At 32.2% G+C, this 23,345-nt stretch overlaps 1 protein-coding gene across 1 annotated transcript in view; it reads left to right on the top strand.

Moving 5' to 3' along the window:
- LOC124539228 overlaps positions 1 to 23,345 on the top strand; it is a 226,231-nt gene that overhangs the window by 103,795 nt on the left and 99,091 nt on the right. Inside the window, exons 19-24 of the mRNA XM_047116525.1 lie at positions 8,577 to 8,718; positions 8,849 to 8,962; positions 9,422 to 9,547; positions 10,588 to 10,692; positions 10,970 to 11,158; positions 11,685 to 11,775. Coding sequence (XP_046972481.1) covers positions 8,577 to 8,718; positions 8,849 to 8,962; positions 9,422 to 9,547; positions 10,588 to 10,692; positions 10,970 to 11,158; positions 11,685 to 11,775 — 767 coding nt within the window. The remainder of the gene's footprint in view (positions 1 to 8,576; positions 8,719 to 8,848; positions 8,963 to 9,421; positions 9,548 to 10,587; positions 10,693 to 10,969; positions 11,159 to 11,684; positions 11,776 to 23,345) is intronic.

Below are 23,345 nucleotides of genomic sequence, written 5' to 3'. Positions count from 1 at the left end.
AACGAAATTGTACTACTGATGTTCTATCAATATCTCAAACAAATGTAATAAGTTATTTGAATTCCTTTATTAAAACAAATTTCATTTCGATATCACTGAATATTTTCATGGTTAGAATTGTGCATCCGCTCGTAAAATAAAAACGCCTTCATAAACACACGTAGCAATACCGCTTGTTAATAATATTACTATTATTAATAATTACTATAATGATATTTGATATTAGCTAAAGTTAAAAGTTAAGTAAATAATCGGTATTAAGTATAGAAGTAATTACACTTACTTCTAGATTGTCAATATAGATCTTTCTTAACGTTTTTTTTATGACGTTGATTTTCAATTGCATAATTTTCGACTTTTTTTGCCACTCCTTTTTATATTAACCCTATAATGTGTAAATAATGCAATTAACATTTGTAAGTAGCTAATGCTCTTGTACGGCTCATATCCTTAGTAGTATATACGTCACAATTTCTACAAGTCTTTTATACTCAAAAGAACATTAGCTAGCATTCTTGCCACCATTCCACGCGGTCAAGATTTATACAGTAACTAGTTTTAGTTCATATTTGTATATATATATTTAAGCCTTTAATGTTGTTAATTCTTATGTTAATAAAGATTTTTTTTAGTATTACTAAAAAAAAAAGAACATACATCAAATTATCAAGTATATATTAAGTATACTAATAAAATCATATACAGATTTATGTCATTAAAATGATCATGGAATCAAATCTAATAAATCACTTTAATTCTATTATCATAGTAAATTCAACTTTGATATCAGTGAATACGCCCAAGATCAGAATTGTGCATCCGGCGCATTGAACCGCGAATTATTCACTTAGTTGAACAGCGAGCCTAATATGCTATCGCATCTCGGAATTATACATTGAATTAGCATCCTCGAGACATTCTACTCCATTTGTAAATAAAAAGTTTAATGGACTATGGAGGTCAACACAAAGACACATCTAATGATGATCTCCTTCAGTCATTAGGGCAAATTCATAGGAGATTCTACAACTACAACATGTCTAATTTTTCATATCTTTTGAGATCTGTCTCTACGATTATTATAACAACAACAGTCTGTTAATGAGGGCAGAATTTCTATGAAATTAGACACATGCAGGTTTTTTCACGACCTTTTTTTCATCGTCGAGCATGAGATGAATTATAAACACAAATTAAGCATATGAGTAATTAGTGGTGGTGCTTGCCAAACGTTCTAACCACTGGGCTTTCTTGGCCGATCACTAAGAACTAAACAAAACATTTAGCCTATCCTATAAAAACAAATCTTCTCATTGCATTTTATGAAAAGCTCATCACTGATTATTATTGCACCTGTGTTTGTGCACAAGTGTACAAATTCAGGTTCATTTTCCAATGAGACAGCGAATTTAACAGGCCACCAAGAACCATCGTCTTATGTTAAAAGTAAGATATTAAAGAGAGCACACTCTTGTTAACGTTTATATCCCACAGACTAGCCAGTTTCCTTTGAAAATAGCCATGGTAGCTGACATCTGTCAGGGAAATTGATCATTGATGTATGCCTTGGTGTTCAATTTGTTTTATTCTAAACTAACCGCACAATACCTGTTTAGTGGATTGTTTTATCTGTTTCAAACATTGTATTGACATTTTTTCTCATAATCAAAACAGCTGATAACATCACGTATCAAATCAAATATACAGTTGATTTAAATTTAAATGGAGTTTGAAAACGCAATACTATATACTATGAAAGTATTTTTTGCATTCAGTTGTTTGACTTCCGGTCTAACCTTATTCAGACTATTTAATAACTCTCTCCTTTTATCACCATTGTTTTGATATCAATAAGAAGAACGTATAAGATTGTTTAATTACTGAATCGCAACCAAAACGAAATTGAAACATAAAACCGACGATGTGTATAAGTTAACAACCAGCTTAAATATTATATACGAGCTGTGCCCGCGATCATGTACGCGTTTGAATTAAAACAATATTGTAGCTTAAGTTACTCCTAATTATAACAGATATCTGCCAGTGAAAATCCCATCAAAATCGATCCTGCGGGTGCAAACAGACAGAGAAAAGTTGTAAAAAATGCTATTTAGGTATATGGATCATGTATAAATACATATGCATTGAATAAAAAAGGGCTATTTTAATATTACAAACATACACTCCAATTTTATTATATGTATAGATTACTCTAGTTTTTGGTAGAACAAAGATGTAGCCCATGTAAGATTCCAAACTAATAAGTATGTGAATTATGATTACCGATGTGTTAAGTAATTCTATGATCTGATCGCTAAACCTAAAATCACAAGGTCACACATGCCATCGTTAAAGGAGGCATCATGCATATGTCGAGTTTTCCAATATATAAATTAGTAATTGTAAACTTTAATAATATAACTAGGTGGCACATATAATACGAGAAATACAAAGAACACACAACAATAAAAACGTCACAAACAAAAAAGAAAAACAAAAGAAAGTCGATTGTAATCCTCAAAATTATTGCTGCAATTTTGTTGGACATAAAAACATGCAAGTATATCAAACTCAATCAAATCGCAGAAAGATCTACTTAACAGACAAAAAGAAAAATCAGGGAGATTAGAAAGGTTGAATAAAAAATGATCCAAAAAACAACAAAAGATCGATAACACCTAATATTTTGTAACACATAGTTGAATTCCAAATTTAAAATAAATTTCTAAAAGTTATATTGATCATGGATATAATACTTATAGTAGTCTTTAAGGCTTTTTAAATAAGGTTCATTATTTATATTCGGGTTTTATCTTCAAATAACAATGGCTGTATCTAAATATACAAAAAATATAAATATCTCGTTATAAATAGCACCCACACCTATTCCTCACACAGGCGTGCTCGCTGAACCGATCCGTGTTGAGTGATTGCGATGTTTGCGAACTGTACAGTCGTAGAATCAAGTGTTTTTTTTTTTTTTTTAGGATATTTGAAGAGTCATCTGTTCAAATTCGGTATAAATAAACGTCATCAAAATCAAATGCAAAGCTACTAATTTATGAAATTTTGTTTGACTTTTTTACCGCGCTGTACATATTAAAATCTTTACACCGAATCAATTGATGCTTTTTCGTAAACATCACACCTAAGAGGTCATCTTGAAGTTATATCTTCGAGGTTATTGAACCCTTCTCTTCCACTACAGTCATTGGCTTATTATTTAGCATTTATATTTGGGGGTCATAAGGTGTCCAATTTAATTTCCAAGCTTTTGTTAACAGCTTCTGATAATTTCTTTACATTTTCTGGAGTTGAAGTTGATAATATTACAATTTCGTACTTCTAAAACTAGAAAACACTAAAAATTATAAGTCCTGTATTGGGTTGCTGGATATGTAACTGTATTTTCCAATCGATCTGAAATTAAAGGAATAAGTCTATTTTTATATTCTCATAAACTTATCTTAGGTTCTTCTAAGATAACTTTCTCTGGATAATCAAAATATTTTAGTGTACATACATTCTGTGCCCAGACTCAGGTGCACTACTTATTCCCTCACTCTCGTAATCCGATAGTCTAGCAGGCAATATTAGGCAAAGATTAACAGCTTAACATGCTCTTTAAAGCACGGGAATGCTCAAGCTGGATGCTTCCACACTCCATGTTGTTACTGCGATTTTTCACATAGAAAACCCAGTAACTGTTTATCGGTCTGACTTGAGGTTTGCGGTACTATATCCAGCCACTAGATCAATTAGGAACACTTCATTAAACTAATGACCCCAATGACCTCAAGGCTTCATAGAATAATTTTTGAAATGATAGAATGCCTGATAGTGATCTTTCATTTGAGGATCAATCAAATCAATCAAAGATAATAACAACTTACAGCAAAATGATAACTTAGTATACTGAACTTGGCTTTTTACAGGCAATCTTAACTTGTCTTTAATTATTATTTACATTTAAATGTACGGTATATATCATACACGGTTCGAAATGACCGTAAGACGGATTTGAAGTACAAAGTAAGGGTTTTAAATTTCGTAATTATTTCGTAATTAAATTATTCGTATGCGTTACTTGAGCGATGTATCCTATATAACATTGTAGGACTAATTATATTCTTACAGTAAGCTCACTCTTTTTCAGTATTTTGATCGTTATAATTTTCAAGAACTTACTCTTGCATACTGAACTGTATTTTTGATGCAATAGCTTTTATATAATTAGAGGAATTAAAACAAAAGAAATTCAACTATAATAAAAGAACCAAAAATGTTGCTACAATTTTTGGTCATCGAAAAAATATTTAAAATTTTGCAATTACATTAATCTAAAATCTTCAATAATAGCGATTTGGATTGATATAAAACTCCCACCTTTTGTGTAATAAAAAATTAAAAACAAAAGGCTATTATGAATATTATTTTGTCTTTTTTTATCAATAAAAGTGTCTTGGAAAAAAGCCAAGTGAATTAACAGAGGTTATTGAACTCCAGGCTTCAACAATAAGCAAGACATTTATCAAACGGCATGAAACAATAAATTTATGGCATTTCTAAGATCCACTTCATTTGATAAGTTTTTCCAGTAGTAAAGTATTGTATTTTATCATTCAAGATAAATAGCAATAACATCTTACATCGGAGAATAAGACTGTATTTCATAGCAAGGGAGTTTTTTTAAGGATTGAATATTGATAACACTAGCTAAACTTTATAGTTTCTGAAAATTTGGAGTTTTCTAGATCGGAATTAAGTTATTGATAATGGAACAGCATGGTGGAATATATTCCAAACCTTCTCCTCAAAAGGGAGAGGAGGTCTTAGCCCAGCAGTGGGAAATTTACAGGCTGATGTTGTTGTTGTTGTGTTCTAAGCCCATACTTCTTAAAATTAATAACTGTTGGTCTCTCGATTTTATTTCGGTTGTTCCGAATAGTCGTCAATTGGTAAACACCACTGTCTGTTTCATAGATGACCTAAGAGATTTTAATTAATTATTACTTCACCAATGCGCATTGACATGTAATGTTTCTTGTTCTTTATAATAAAACTTGCTAATTAATCTTTCAATGAGACATACGACAATCCTAAGCATTGCAACTTGGCGGTAGGCGTTTGCACATTTGTAATTAATATTCTTACACGTGAAATAAGTGATTTACTTCTGGTAGGTTTCGAAGCTTGTCTGGGTAGGTACCAACTCATTATATACTGAATATCATTATAAATTTCATGGTATCATTTTCTGATATATATAAAAACAGTTGAATTCCCGCGTAGATAGTAATTAAAATAAATGTTACATCATTTGGAATCCCGCTTGACTTGATGCCGTGTAAATTTGTCATTATTATTGGTTGTCATATTTAAAGGTTAATAACTTTTATTTGTTTTAGAGGATCGATATATAATACTAGTAGTTACCCGCAGCTTTGCTCACATTTTAGGGTGTTGGTTGTCGTGTGTTAGGTAAAAAAAGAATCCTATGTCCTTTCTTAGAATTCATCAAATTTGGTTCAGCGGCTTAGTCTTGAAAGTCGTAATAATATTAATATAGATTATATGTGTTGTAAAAAAGCCATTGAAGCACATTTTTCGTTGACTGTATCCGCTTAAAGTCGTTGTACAATGATTGTTGGATGCACCTTTTCAATATTTGTATCTTTTCAATTCTGTTGTTTTCCCCTTAATGATACTTATTTAATTAATAATAATTGAACCCGTTCTCATTGATATTACAAAGTATAATCTATATGAAATTTTAATGAAGACCAACTTTTTTGACATTATTTATATTTTCCATAAATTCAGTGCTGTAAAATATTTTGAAATGTCGTTAACCTACTAAATAATTTAGATTATTTTGTTATAATATGAAGTATCTAATACTATATCATGTCAGTTTTTAAATAAACTAAGGTAGCTGTAGTAATAATTTTTAGACTACCTTCCTCCTACAGATTTATTTGTGATATAGTAAGGCACACCTTCAACTATGCCATCTGATGGTAAGTTGACAACAAAGGTACAGAAATATTAACCATTCCTTACATCGCAATAATTATGAGTTATGAGCTGAGATGATGTAGTGGTTAGAACGCGTGCATCCTAACCGATGATTGCGGATTCAAAACCAGGCAAGCACTACTATATATATGTGCTTAATTTGTGTTTATAATTCATCTCGTGCTCGGCGGTGAAGGAAAACATCGTAAGGATGTTTCTCACTTCATCGAAATTCTGCCACATGTGCATTCTACCAACCCGCATTGGAACAGCGTGGTAAAATATGTTCCAAACCCTCTCCTTAATGGAAGAGGAGGCCTTATCCCAGCCGTAGGAAATTTACAGCCTATTACTTTACTTTACTTCGTTAACCTTGGGAGTTGAGATGTTAAGACCCTAGCTCCTGTGGCTATAATTGGCCTACTCACCTTTTAAACTGGAATAAAACAATACTATGTATCTATTGCTGTTTGTCAGCAGAATAGCTGATAAATGAGTATACTTACCCAACGCTGCAACACTTGAACTACAGACAGAAGAGATATATTATCTTAGATACAAGTAAATACATTGATAATAATAGGAAATGTTTACACCTCTAGCAACTCTAGCATTGGGCAATGGTGCTATAATTTTTTTAAACCACAATTCACAATTCTTCCAAGTTTTCTGTTACAATAATAATATTCGATTATTTAACCTTTTCATTGTTATTGACCCGAGATCTGACCGCAACCTAATAATTAACTTAACACATTAATTAGCTTAGGCTAATCGGATAACTCGCCATTGGAGGTTATACGGCTGTCTGTAAAAGTAGAAACCTGTAGGTTTATTCGTAAACATTTTTTGATTATTATCTTTGTCTATGTATAAATTTATATGGTAAAAAATAAAGAAGAATTAGTGCTCAATACAGGAACATGTATATACATATAAGCGAAAAGCCCTAATTGACTTTTCACGATATCTCTAAAACTATAGTTTTTATTATGGTTTCAACTTCCACTGTAAAAAATGACTTTCACTTATCAAGCCGTCAGTGCATCAAAAATCTTGAGATCTGACATGATGATGAAATAGTCATTAATACTCCACTTATATGGTCCTGCACAACTTTATATTTTTTAAATGTTGAAAAATACTAACTACTGAGTTTCTTACCGGTTCTTCCCGGTAGAATCTACTTTCCGAAGCGGTGGTAGCTTCATTAAATTGTCAAGTGACGATTCAAAAGTGCTTGTGAAAGCCTACTTGAATAAAGTTTATTTTGATTTCTTTTGATTTATATCTATAATTACCGGTCAATTGTGTTTATACAGTCTTAATACAATTGCTGATCAATTGTTTGTCAATTCTTTTACATTTCCAAAGAGACTTATCGATATAATTCGACCTCCTTGTTCGAATGGTGTGTACACATCTCTTCATGGATACGCCACTTCGACACCCAGCCGATTCGATGTAGATTATCATTAGTTTTCTCTGTTGTCTTGGGTCTGAGTGTTTGTGGTACTATCGTTACTTCAGATTTTCCATAACACAAGTGCTTTAGCTACTAACATTGTGATCAGAGTAATGTGTGTGATGTTGTCTCATATTTATATTTTGCTTCATTTTAATTTTTTTTGCTTTTCTGATTAGCCTAAAGGTTGACTGGCAGAAAATGCCTTCAGGCATTAAGTCCGCCTTTTGTCCCATATATATATTTATACATACATGATGTTCATTAAAGCATTTAAGTAAATAAAACAAATAAATTTATTTGTTTATTTATTATTTTAATGTATGTAAAGCAATGTTTTTCTTTAGCTATTATATGATCACAGCAGTTCAATACATTGTCCTTGGCTACTAACTATGTGTATTGATTGTCACACGCTCCGACACGTGTCCCTGCTTTGTTGAGGTCGTCCATTGTATGTCTTCATGATACTAATTCAGCGGAAGTAAGTTATTTGTAATGTTATTTCGAATAACATCTACATCGTTTATTTTTAACATTTTCGTTCGATTATAACTTCAGATAAATATTGCCAACCCTAATAATCTCTTAAATATCCAAAAAGGATTTCCGAAAATTTAATCCATAAACATATTTGTCATTTCTGTTTATCTACTCAGTAGGGAAATTTGCAAACTCATATGGGTGACTATCTTCCACACATGTCCACCTCCGTGGTCGACTGGTGTTAACACCGGTTTTCATGAGTACGTCACTCCGAGGTCCCAGGTTCGATTCCCGGCCGAGTCCATGTAGATTATAATTAGTGTTCTATTTTGTCTCAGGTGTGGGTGTTTGTAGTACCTTCGTTACATCAGATTTTCCATAACACAATTGCTTTAGCTACTTACATTGGGATCAGAGTAATGTATGTGATGTTATCTCATATTTAAAAAAGTACCTGAAAACGGCAATATTTAGTATTTTTGTATCTGCAGGCACAAGGGATTGATTGATTTTATTTATTAGCTGTGACGTTTAACAATCAGGTCTTAATTTTCGAGTTTTACTACCATATTTTATTAGTAATGGTGTGTTTTGTCCATTATCACAGTCACGTGTCCCCAACAATGACGGTAACAGTATCATCTGGCCGGCGTGACGGCGGCTCCAGTCAACGCTGGGGACCACCACGTAGAGTTACCCTCAGAAGACGACCTGGAGCACCGTTAGGAGTCAGCATCGTCGGTGGAAAGGTGAAATACAGTAATTTTATTCAAAGTAAAGAACGCCGTATACTGAACACAAATGATACTTCATTAAATTTCCTAATATGTTCAATAAATAAAGTCGAGATGATGAGATCTAACTTTACAAATTTCTCAGGTGGATATCATTGCTAACCAAAATGGTCAGAATGGAGACGAAAAGGCAATATTCGGTATCTTCATCAAAAACGTCGTACCCAACAGTCCAGCAGCACTCAGTGGGGAATTACAGGTTGGTGACATAATATTAATTAGTAATTATTATAAATAAGTTAAGTAAAAATAATAATTAAAATTTATTTAAATCAGTATATATCAAGTATTCTCTTACAAATCACTTGTCAGCTAGTATTATTGCTTGATGACTAATTAAATTAGTAAGTCATTCGAAAAGTTTTGGCAATTTAACGGAACCACGAATATATACAAATTATATGCATGATTAATAGAAGTGATACTTAAAAGATTGATTAATGACGCCTATTAATTACTCCATAAACAATTATATTGATCATAATAATATGTGGAGTTAGTATTCGTTAATTTCAATACATGATAAGTATAATGCAAATGCTATTGTCATCTGATTGGTTCTATCTGTGTGCAAAATTTACTATTAATTTTATTTTAGAAAAAAATTTAATGGATAGATAATATACATTTTCTATATCGATTAAATGTTTTCAATTAGACTGGTGACAGAATCCTCGAAGTGGACGGGGTGTGCGTCAGAACAGCTCAGCATGAGAGAGCTGTCGAATTGATCAAAGCCGCGCGGGATACCGTCACGTTGACCGTCCAGAGCTTAGTAACTTGGGTAAGATTTTTAATACCATTTGTTTCAACTTTTTTAGTTTGTCATATTTGCCTCAATTTAAATCATCATTAGGAAGTTTTATTTGTGGTGGTGCTGGTTTTATTTGATTAGAGTTTCAGTCGTCATATATATGGTAATACTCGTATATCCTACGTCATTAAATTGTTTGAAAAAAAAAAATAGTTTATTGCCTAGATTGTTTGATTATTATGTAAATCGATTAGACTCAAACTCTCAAGTACTCAAATAATGAGGTTGTTCATTCAAATTCGAATGTTGCACATTTACATCTTAATATTTAATTAATATTGAGATAATTATTGCAAAGAGCAAAAATAATTATATCTTACTGATGATTATAATATTTGAAAAACCGCCAATCAGAATCTCAAGCCAAAATGTTACATTCCACCTTTGTAAGGTATTCTTAGACTCGAGTTAAATGTGCTAATGATATTATGTAACTTGAAGGTATTCTAGGGACATCTTACGTTCGTCTTAATGCTATAACAAGATTACCTGATTAAAGTTGAAACTTTACTTACAGAATTATGTAACAGTATGAGAATAGTTTTGATTCATCTCATTAAAGTTATTATATTCTTAAGGGAAGTAATCAAAAAGTTATATTCAAAAAACTGAATTACTAAGCTACTTGGTGGTAGGGCTTCGTGCAAACCCGTATGGGTAGGTCCCACCCACTCATAAGATATTCTACCGCCATACAACAGTAATTGGTGTTGTTGTGTTCCAGTTTGAAGGGTGAAATAAAACTAGCTATAACGGATTTGAATCGCGTATATTAATATAAAATAAATAAAAAAAAAGCTTGGGGCGGTTGTTCTGAGCAGAGCGTTTTGTTTTCGTCAGCTTTTCCGTTGCCTATAAATATCATATCAGGACCAATAACTTTAAATTCAAAGTTTATCTTGTGTATTTGAAAGGTCACTGACCCATCATTGTACTTGAAAAAACCTTAACGAAGAAAATATTGATTTGCTATTGTGCATTATGAATAAAATTTGTGTATGTTTAAATAGAATACGGATTCATCAGACGTAGAGGCGTCACCTCCAGCCGTCTCACCTCCGCGACCGAGTATTAAGAAGACGCCAGCCCCAAAACCTCCGAAACATGATATAAAGGTATTTTCATAATTCAAAATTTACATTTGTTACTAAAGCGTACAATTTCAATTACAGTTTGAGGCAACTATCAAAATTAATACATCTGACTCTAAAATTTTGGCAAATAGACATTGCTTATATCGAAATAGTAGTCTTTGTTTGATAATTTAAAACATTATCAAATTGTCTATTTTTAATTAAACAGGAATGATCAATGTACCATTAAACGATTTGTATCAAAAAGTTTAAATATATAATGTAATTAAAATTTTACCCAATGCATATTTTTTCACAGATAACAGTGACAGAGCCAGAAGTAGAAAAAGAAACGGCAAAAGCAGAGCAGAACGGAGAGCCAGAAGAAAAGCCGGTACAGAATGGAGAAGCAAAACCTTCAAAGCCAGTGTATTCAGATTCTGATAGCAGTGATGAAGAAGATGAGAGAGAATTACAAGGAAGAACTTATTCAGACAAGGGAGTTGAGGTGAATACATTTATTGTAGAATGGATAGTTTTTATCAGGATTTTTCTACCTATAATTTTGATATACCTATCGAAAGAATATTTAGCTCTATTAGAGGTAATTTATAAAGTCACTTTTCAAGGTACTTCTAACGAAGCTCTGCATGTCAGTAATTGTATCTACAATATTGAAGTTCTCAATATTCCAATAGCCTAAAATATTATTCAATATTTTGCCATATCATTACATATGTAGCATTAAATAAAGTCACTAACCGCTGCTGTCCCTATGTATGCTTAGATCTTTAAAATTACGCAACGGATTATGATGCGTTATTTTTTAATAGATAAAGTGATTCGAGAGGAAGGTTTTTGGGCATAATACATGGACAATACAATAAAGAGACACTTATAATTTTAGAAGTTTCTAATGTGACGTCGTAATTAAACAAATTCTGTCGTGTCGCTATTTTTTAATGATATCATAATACCTATTAGTGACTTCGCCAAGTAAGTATTGAATTACATTGGCTCTCATTCTCTTTTAGATCGACCGTGCTTCTGCAGGTGCTATTAAGCGTAGCAGAGAAGAAAAGGAAGCTGATCCCGAAGAAGAAGACGACTTCGGTTATACAACAAGTAAGTGGAGAGATACATTATTCGCCCTCGTTAATTTCTCATTCTACATCATACATGTTTATTTTTACGCGTGTATTGTAGAACACAATTGAAATATCAATTACTACACCATATATATTGGAATATTTACATTAATTGAGATATTTTATTACGTTAGAAATATATCCTTTATTTTTAATGACTGTGATTGATGGGACAATTTTTGATTATATCGAATCAAATATTCCATTTTTATGAAAACGGTTTGGGCCTAAAGACTTTTGTAGATTTATTTTTCTGTCATGGTATCATTTTCGGTGATATCCTTGTGATTGAATTATATAATATCATCATATGAACAAAATTACTATTAAACGTGATTATTTATAATCCTAAGTATGTTAAATATAGAGAAATATTTCAAATGTTAATTTGTATTTCGAATGTTTCGTACGGTGGCGTAACGACTAAGTCGTTAATTAGAGTTTCCTGTGCTCCAGATCTTTCATTTTAAGTAATGATGTGTCTTAATAACCTCATGGATTTTAATTTAGTTTTAAATTCAATTGAACAACTATTTTGGATTTTGTATTATTATACAAATTTTAATTAATTGATAGGCTTGCTGAATGTTTCCAAGACAATAATATTAAGACTAAAACTGATATATATTTCATATCCGTCAATAATAAACAAACAAATGTAAGCACTCTTTGAATTGCGGATTTATAGAAGTGTTATTATACAATTATGAATAGTTACCGTATAAATAGAGCTGAGATGGCTCAGTGGTTAGAACGCGTGTACCTTAACCGATGATTCCTTGTTCAAACCCAGGCAAGCACCACTGTATATATATGAGCTTAATTTGTGTTTAAAATTCATCTCGTGCTCGGCGGTGAAGGAAAACATCGTGAGGAAACCTGCATTTGTCTAATTTCATCGAAATTCTGCCACATGTGCATTCCACCAACCCGCATTGGAGCAGCGTGGTGGAATATGTTCCAAAGAGGAGGCCTTATCCCAGCAGTGGGAAATTTACAGGCTGTTATATTACTTTTACTTTACTTTTACCGTATAAATCAACAATGATGTGGTGGTACCAATTCTTTAATCATAATTCTGATACGATCGTAATTCTCTGGTCAAAAAATAAAAGATGACACCAGTATAATCAATGTTAATACACAGTGATATATGTTTCAATGTTTTCTGTAACTATTAACGGAACAATATATAAAAATTTATATTGGATTTACACATACTTATAATAATACAGTTATACATCCATCCATCTATCCACCCATCTATAAGCGAATGCTGGTTAAAAACGGCACCTACAATACCACAACTTGATGGCTATGACTCTTATCACACCGTTAATAATAAACTACAGAATGATGGGATCGTGATCTATGTTAGGCGCGAATTGAAGGTCTCAGTGTGGGAACCCAACTTTGAAGACGGTAACTGTCTGATATGCACTGTAGAAAATAAAATTGCGTATATTGGTATCTATCGTTCCCCTTCTTACTACAACATAGATAATTTCATTAATAGTTTAATAAGAATTGTTCCCTGTCTTAGTAAGTTTTGTAACATTGCTATGATTGGCGACATAAACATAGACATAAAAGACCAAAGTAGTGACAAACGCTCACACTATTACCTCAATTCTACGGCAGGCATAGGATTGTTACCAGCACACACATATCCTACAAGATACAATAATTGTCTCGATCATATCCTTTTAAAAACAATCTTGCATTCCAAAACCTTTGTCCTCGACTGTCCGATAACGGATCATTATCCTATCATGCTTTGTGTTGATTATGTACATCCTCGCTCTACTAATCTCACAAGAAGTACATTTCAAGCTAACTTTGATGCTATTAAACTTGCACTAGACAACACAGATTTTTCTCCTGTTATTGCTTCTATAGATGCAAATGAAGCGGCTAACCAATTAACTTCGTTAATTAATAAAGTAATAAGCAGTCACACCAAAACTACTACTACTCCGCGTAAAAGAATTATTCTAAAGCCCTGGATCACCCCTGGTTTGCTACGATGTATGCGTAATAGAGACAATATACATAGAAAATTACGGAATAACGCTGAAAATTACATCCTCATGATAACTTATAAAAGATATCGAAATTTTCTTAATAATCTCTTACGTAAATTAAAAAGAGAATATCATAAAAATGAGTTTATAAAGGCAAAAAATGATAAAAAAGCTATGTGGCATATTCTTAAAAAAAGTAACAAATACAGCCCAGCAAAAAGAATCTTCTCGTACGCTCCTTAACATCAAAGAAAACCCTAAATTAGCAGTTAACGCTGTTAATGAATACTTTGTAAAAGTGGCCAAGGACTTGGCAGCTAAGATAACTCCTCCTATTTTAGCCCCTTCAACGTCCACAATTACTCAAGCTAACTCCTTTGTACTTCAAGAGGTAGATTGTGAAGAAGTTGAGCGTATAATTAGTGGCCTTCGAGATAAAAGTGCTCCTGGATGGGATAGTATTCCTCCATCTTTAATAAAAGCCTGTAAAAATGTCTTAATAATTCCAATTACACATGTTTGTAATCTTTCGATTTCCACAGGCGTTTTTCCTAGAGTTCTGAAAAGAGCCGTTATCAGTCCCATTTACAAGCAAGGAGACAGAAGTGATGTAACTAATTATAGGCCAATATCCGTCCTACCAGTGTTATCGAAAATCTTGGAAAAAATACTGAATAATTCACTTGTCAATTTTCTAAATAAATATAAAATAATTGCCAAAAACCAATATGGATTTAGATCGGGTATTTCGACAGAAGATGCAATCGTAAGCCTTACTAGTGCTGCAGTAGATAACATAGATAATGGTAATAAATGTTTTGGAATTTTCCTTGACCTGTCCAAGGCTTTCGACACTGTATCGATTCCGAAACTAGTAAATAAGTTGGAACATCATGGCATTCGGGGTAGGGAACTAAAAATATTCCAAAGCTATCTTTTGGATCGTCAACAGTGTGTTAAAATTGACTCCTATACTAGTGATCTATTACCGGTTTGCTACGGTGTTCCACAAGGCAGCATACTAGGGCCAATTCTCTTTCAATTGTATATTAACGATCTGTGCAAACTTAATATTACAAACTGTAGCATCTTTGTCTATGCCGACGATACTGCTCTTCTGGTATACGACAGCAACTGGAAGAGTGCCCAGCAGCGCGCTCAAGAAGCTCTTAATACAATATCTTGCTGGCTTTCAAGCAATTTACTAACCTTGAATACCCAAAAAACACAAATCCTTCCATTTTCTAAAACATCAGCTTTTTCTGTTCCTCCAGAATATTGTAATATCAATGCACATACCGGTCCTGTCCCATCCCCCACCTGTGGTTGTGTACCTCTTAGCATTGTTCCTAGCGTTAAATATCTTGGCATTAGGATTGACTCCCATTTGAAATGGCATTCTCAAATTGAAGATTTAATTAAAAGAGTTCGAAAACTAACATACATATTTAAGACCATAAGACACCTGACCGAGCCAGAAATTGTAAAAACTGTCTACCTTTCCTTGTGCCAATCTATTCTGACGTATTGCATCCCGATTTGGGGTGGAGCTGGAAAGACAATAATGCTGAACTTGGAAAGAGCCCAAAGAACCATTTTAAAAATAATGACCCATAAACATATCAGGTACCCCACAGCTCAGCTGTTTTCAGAATGCCAAGTTTTAACTGTCAGGCAACTTTATATTCTTCGGACTATTCTGCGGAAACATGCCACCCTACCCTACCCGCCTGCCCTTGCAAGACGCCGTGCGCATAGCTATATATGTCCAACTGTTAAATGTAAAACTACATTCGCAAGGCATCAACTTAATTCCCTCTCTGCGAAGCTTTACAATAGGATTCATAAGATTAATTCTATATATAACCATAATAGATTCGAAGTACAAACAGAAAACCACTGCTTGTCTTCTGAAATTGTCATACCTTGAAACTGAAAATCTTTTGAAATAAATCAAATAAATTATAGACATGTTGTTCAAAATAAGCATACGTTCACACACACGCTCGCACACACACACACACACACACACACACACACACACACACACACACTCACACACATACACACAAACTATTTTTAAGTAGATTAGATTATTATTTTTTTTCTCTCTTCACTTATTTTTATATAAACCTTTTTTTTTTACAACACTTTTAAAAGCATTCCGTTTCTAAAAAATCTAGTGTGCAATTTATTCTTGAGGAATCGCTGACTCTAATATCACAATTTATATTAGTTTTAGAGTCAGAGGTCAAATACAAAAGATGCTAATGTAATAACCTTAGATTTAGATAATAAGCATTGTGTTTAGATAACAAAATTGTGTACATTTTTTCTTGGGTGTTAATAAAATTATTATTAATTATCTATTGTTTAAATGAGAAAGATTGAATTGCATTTTTCTGAATTTGAGTAAATTAAAAAAAATTCCAGTACATGTAATTATTAATTCGAGGAAATCTATCATGTTATTTTAATTTAATATATTACTAGATCTCAGGTGATTAGTTATCTAGATAATAGAAAAGGTAAATCCTAACCGGCATAGAGTGTGCAAAAGTGTGCAATAAGTCTAGTTGTGAGCGAAACCATGATAAATAAACGAATTTCCTAAATGTACTTCTAGCATGTGTCACTACCAACTCGAATTAGAAGACTATCTTTGAACTTGCTCCAAACCTTAACAAAAAAGAAAAGGTCTTTCATAACTTTTGCACTTCTGAACTTTTAGACTGTTACCGGTATATAATATTAATAACATACTTTGTTGCCATTTACTAAATACGTGTAAATTCGCCAGCACGAATTCTAATAAGCTCAGTCGAACTCGCAAATACCTCGATCCCCATCGATGTTCTAACTTTAGCGTTTTGTAAACATTCAGGTGTATTACGGGTTATTTTGTTACTCGGGTCGGCGTTATTCAGGACTGACCACGCCTGACTGTTCGAACGAAACTTAAGGGGTATCATTAAAATTGGATATCTATTCCAGATTAAGAGATTTCGACATTAATTGCTTGCCCATTAAATCAAAATATTTTTTTAAGGTTTGTTGGGTAAGCATCAATGTCATATGATATAGAGAGGCGGATGAGCCAGTGAGTCACTTGATGGTAAGTGGTCGCCAATAGAAAATAAAGAAAACTATTAACCATTCCAACCATCGCCAATACTCAATCCTAACCAAGATGTCCCTTTCTACAGTAGTTACATTGGCTAACTCACCCTTCAAGTCTTGACATGACAATACTTACTACTTCTGTTTGGCGGTAGAATATCCGTTGAAATTGTGGTACCTAAATGGGCTTGCACTATCACCAATTAAATTAAATACCATATTGGTGTATTTATTAAAAGAAAGGCTATTAAAAGTAAGGCTACAATTTGTTGGAAAACGCCGTATAGTGTAAGTAGCATTTTATTAAAATACATACGTTTAATCTTGTAAAATTAAATTGATGCATCTTGGATGAAAGTCAATTAACACTAACTCTCAATTATTTTACCATCTTTATAATCTAGGGCATTTATTTATACTTCTTGTCCAAACACAACACTAAGTCGATTATAGCTTAACTAAAGTCTTATAAATCTTTTGATATACAGACACGATCCCTATATTTTAATATACATTATAATATAATTACAAAGCTTTGTTAGTTTACTTTCAATGTTTACATAAAACGTTACTGAAACATTGACCCACAATGCCAATAACGCAAGGCTAATTTCGACTCATAGCAACGCGGATATAATTTGTTTATTTTTGTTCACTAAACAAGCATCTGCTTTTGTTCGAAGATGGATTCTTCGTTTATACATGCGCTATAAGCAACTTTGATATGGTGATACAATTTCTCATTTATTACTATACTATATAACTAGTTGCTGACAGTGGATTCGTTCGCGTGAGTCAAAGGGGGTAAGACGTAAGATCAGGAGATGTCCTTTTCTATAATCTTGACAAAAATCTCAGATACTTAAATGGAAAAATTGCACGACTTGCGGTTAAATAGTTATGACCTAAAAGGGAAAAAACAAATATACTGTCTTCGATCTTGGTGTCGTATTATATTTAACTAGGCGTAACTATATTCACGTTTTATTGATTTCTAGTATTTTTTTGTGTACAATCTGCCTTTATTATCCAAGCCAATCCTCGCTCTTCTGAGTTCGTCCACTATTACTGATTTGAAAGAAATCGATAAAGAAACGTCAGTGTTTTGTTTTTCAACTACCATCAACCATTTTTTGAATGTCGTCACTCCAAATAGATTGACAACGTCGCTTCTCATTACCACCAGAAAGCAGTTTGAGCTCAAAATTTCGCTTTCTGTATAGTGTGACTTGTCTGTAGACTTTCGGACTATAAGTAATATTAACCATTCTTCACATTACCAAAGCTATACTAACAAACTCGAACTAAGGTTTATGTCTCTTGGATGACTGGGACAGTGTAACTGCGGACATTTTCACCGGCTCAGATATCCTTCAAACCGGATTAAGGTAGTGTAGAAATACCCTATATGATAGGCTTTTCTTTTTTTTTAATTTTCAGTGGACACCAAACATCGAATACTTTTAAATTTAGAACCAATAGTAGCTCATTCATGTAGTATTGATAATCGAATTTGTATTGAATGAAATAATTTTTCATTTAGATTTAGTCTCAGCAGATCAGCTTAAAATATTGAAATTATGCAACGATATCAAAAAATTGAATTCAATGCAACAAAAGTCAGTGTATTGTCAGCGCGTAGTCAATCTTCAATATTAAAAATATTATTGTAATTGATGATAAAAGTTGAAGAAGTTTATCAGAAATTGGGACTATATTGCCCCATCATTATTGTAACGTTGTATTACTTTGTCTAACAAGAACTGACAGGTTCAATGCGTTAGATATCAGAATATGGTTCTTCTCTATGCTGTAATCAACAGCTGACTGATTGCAACTGATCGAAAGATATTAATCAGATGCGCCTAAATTTAATAACAGATTGGACAATCTGTATTTCTGTTTGTTCCTTTTTACACTTCTATTAAATTTAGGTGAGCTGAGATGGCCCAGTGGTTAGAACGTGTAGAATTTCATCGAAATTCTGCCACATGTGCATTCCACCAACCATCATTGGAACAGCGTTTTGAAATATGTTCCAAACCCTCTCCTCAGTAGAAGAAGAGGCCTTATCCCAGCAGTGAAAAAATTACAGGCTGTTACTTTACTAAATTTAGGCCTAATATCTAGCTGTTCTTTATATGTATAAAGGTATATACCAAAATTTGTCAGCACTTGGTACTTCTTAACCGTCAAATTTGTGTTATATATTTAAACAGACGATATTAATGTAATTACTTAAATAAATGCACTATGCCATACTTGTAAACAAATGTATCAATCAATTTCTCACAAGTAGGTAAATTACAAAACACAATAATAATACATACAATATACAAAACATAAGTTGTTGATTTGATTTGCTTCTTTAGAACGAGAACTGTCAGCTTATGTAAATGCTTTTTCTTTATGAGATCTTACACAGATATTATTTATAGATCTGGTATCTGCTGTGTAATGTTTTGTATCTAAAATAAATTCATGTTAAGGGTTAAGTGTCAAATTTGACAGATGATTCACCATTATTCGGAATTATGATTATTATAGCGTTATACAATGTATAACTATAAAAAATAATTAGCTTTCAATAAAGCAGAAAGAAGAATCGCTTAAGTCATTTAATATATAAAAAAAACGTTGATGCTGTCAAATGTCATTTACAAACAAGCACATTGAAATCATTTTACGAGGAAATAAAATTAGCCGTTACAGTAAAATGATTTCATAGAATTATCGTATTCAGATCATAATTTTTAACACATTATTTTTATATTTTATTAACGTAATAATGTATCTTTTCACTACTTCATTTATTTTATAGTTGTTTTATTACTTTATTATTAAAATATTTTATAATTGCATAGTCCACTAATAAAATGTATTTTTTTTCTTTATTTTCATTTATTTCATGATAATCATTTGTTTTTTTTTTAATTTCTTTTTGTTTTTGTTGTAATATTCTTTTCAATTATTATAAATTCTTAAATAATATGGGGATAGTTTTCTATCTTGCATTTATACGGCTTAGCCGAGTGGGATTTCTTTGATAGTTTTTCTCGTAATATGATATTCCTCTAAAGTTCCACAGATCAGAGAAAACATAAACCTTAATATCTACTTCATTTCCTTTTAAAAATATTAGTAAGGTACTATAATTTCTTTTAAAAATATTAATATTATTTTATTATTATTAGAGTTTACATCTAAAATAGTACCTACTTTGAAAAATGTTAACCAATTTAAAGCGTCTTCAAGATTAGTAGATTATGACGAGCTACTTTATCGTCACTACTAAACTAATTTGATTATAATTTTTCAACGAGCACATAATTTCACATTTAGGAAAATGACACTGGCTGTACTGATAATATTAACTGCGAGTCACTAAATAGTATAAAACAAAGTCGCTTTCTCGATTCTTATATCCCTATGTATGCTTAAATCTTTAAAACTACGCATTTCATTTTAATGCGGTTGTTTTTAATAGATAGAGTGATTCGAGAGGAAGGTATTTGTATATAATACATGGACTATATAGTAAAGAAACATTGATAATTGTGCAAGTTTGTAATGTGATGTCGTAACTAAACAAATTCTACAGTATATTTACTATTTGCACCCGTGCGATGATGACAGGGCGGGTCGATAAGTTATTTTACAAAAAAACAAAAAAACAAAAAGGAAATTGTACTGAAACGATGTACCTCTTTATAATATTTTTTTATTTTGTTATAACACAAAAAAAAATTGTACGACTTTTTTTTCTCAACTATTGTTTTATTGAAAACAAAACAAACAAAAACGAATGGAATAATTTGGCGAACAAATGAAATAAAAAAAGGTTTTATATTCACAATAATGTCTTAAACACTACAATGAAGAATAAATTAAGAGGCATCAAATTAATTCAAAGGGCGTCACAAACATTTTCGTCGGCTTTGTAATATGAGAAGTCCTTTGAAGAGTTGGCAAAAGTATTTCAAATCTGCGGATACTATAATACCATTAGTTCATCAACCAAACTTTCAGTAAATCGATTCACTTCTAACGATTCTATTTCTATACCAAGGTCGCACGATTAAACAGGTGTTACCCGTTGATTAGATATAGATAATGGATTTAAGAATATACGAAATTGGTTTTAAGTTTCGATTTAGGATGTGACCAATTTCGTTTGCTATTATCAAGAATAATATATAGTCTTAACGTATTAACATTTTAATTTAGTACAAAGTTGTTATTTATGAATCAAAACGATTTCACAGATTCGTGAAATTCTACGTTTATCAAGACCACTAAACTATTATTAATTAACGAAACAAATCAAAATAACGTTACTTTTCGTTATTATCAACGTTATCACGACTCATACTTTTGAATCGTAATCATTTTCTAAACCGATTAATATCTAATAATTAATACTATTCTTTATGCTGTATGGTAGACAACCTATGGATAAATATATGAGATTGTCTATTACTTAGACACCGGAATCCGAACTCAATTAAACAAAAAATTGCTTTAAAACTAGTTTAATCTTGATATTATTGCAATATAAATATACATTGTTTCGTTGTCAGTAGTAGTTAGTAAATGAATAAAAAAAACAAAAGAAGATCACAGAACATTCGATTTTATCCATTACTTTTTTTTTTTTTGAATATTGTAAGAAAAAGGTTTTATATATAATTAAATAATGTTAATTAAAATTAAATTAATTTAGATATAAATATAATACAGATATTATTAAAATAAAAATCGTAGGCGTGAACAGAGATGAATATCAGTAGTGGTCATTTCATACACGATGATCAACATGTAGTTTATAAAATTAAATTTACGTTTTAGAGAATAAAGGCGATCACTGCAAGAACGAATGCCAATCTAACAGCGTATCATTTTACATTGACTGGGCTGATTTTGCCTATTGACCTTGAAATTGTTGACACTTCTGGAGTATACCCTCGTACATAGGGTGCTTTTTTATATCATGTAAGTATAAAATACAAATTTGAATCAGGTAAAAATGCCAATGTTATCATCCTGGAAGCTGAGATGGCCCAGTGGTTAGAATGTGTGCATCTTAACCGATGATTGCGGGTTCAAACCCAGTCAAGCAACGCTATATATATGTGCTTAATTTGTGTTTATAATTCATCTCGTGCTCGGCGGTGAAGGAAAACATCGTGAGGAAACCTGCATGTGTCTAATTTCATCGAAATTCTGCCACATTCCACCAATCCGCATTGGAACAGAGTGGTGGAATATGTTCCAAACCCTCTCCATAATGGAACAGGAGGCCTTATTCCAGAAGTGGGAAATTTACAGGCTGTTACTTTACTTCACTTTTTATCATCCTATCATTTCTAGGCCAAAATGTATCTCCAATTTTTTCTAAGTAGTAGTATTCACGAGTCAATTGGTTGTTGATTCTATAACGGAATTATTTGCTTTAATAAAGTTGTATATGAACTTGATACAGCTATCCTTGATATTAACACTGGCCAGCGCCTCCAGTTATAAATTTATAATACAAACAATTCTATTGTATACCTTGACGATTCAAAATTAGCGATGAACTATGATTGTAGCTGAAAGGAACATCTGTTTGGAGATTACTCAAATCTTTATACACTACATTAGCTGCTTTTATCTAGTGGTTCTGGTTTAATCACTCAATTTCAATAATTTCTTTCATTCAAGTTATATAGACCAAAATATAAGACCTTAAAACAATAATACATTCTAATAGACGCTTTAATATATTTCTTAAAATTTTACAATATTTTAGCCCAGTGTTTAGAACGCGTGCCTCTTAACCGATGATTGCGGGTTCAAACCCAGGCAAGCACCGCTGATTCATGTGCTTAATTTGTCTTTATAATTCATCACGAGATGAATTATAAAGACAAATTAAGCGGTGAAGGAAAACATTGTGAGGAAACCTGCATGTGACAAATTTCATAGAAATTCTGCCACATTTGTATTCCACCAACCCGCATTGGAACAGCGTGGTGGAATATGTTCCAAACCTTCTCCTTAAAGGCAGAGGAGGCCTTTAGCCCAGCAGTGGGAATTTACAGGCTGTTGTTGTTGTTGTTCAAAAGATGATCGATGCATCAAGAGAATCTAGTACCATACCTTAATTACTAATACTTCGCGGTAATAGTCTTGCATTAGTGGTCATCTCGCCTTGAGCTAAGAAAACAGAACAGCATGCTTGGGCACAGGCTTACGGCATATTGTCGTGATGAAGCTTCTATCAAGCCCATGTAATGAGTTCATCAAGCAATTTCGACATACAACATATGGTATCAGGAAACAGCTCACTAGCATAGCTTTCTTAAGTGGTATTGGCGTCAAGCAGACGCTAAGTATTGAAACTCTGTCACACTAACTATCA

The sequence above is a fragment of the Vanessa cardui genome, chromosome 22, assembly GCF_905220365.1.
Source record: "Vanessa cardui chromosome 22, ilVanCard2.1, whole genome shotgun sequence".
Lineage (NCBI taxonomy): Eukaryota > Metazoa > Arthropoda > Insecta > Lepidoptera > Nymphalidae > Vanessa > Vanessa cardui.
Note: the sequence above shows the minus strand (reverse complement) of the source record. Positions and strands in the feature narration are given on the sequence as shown.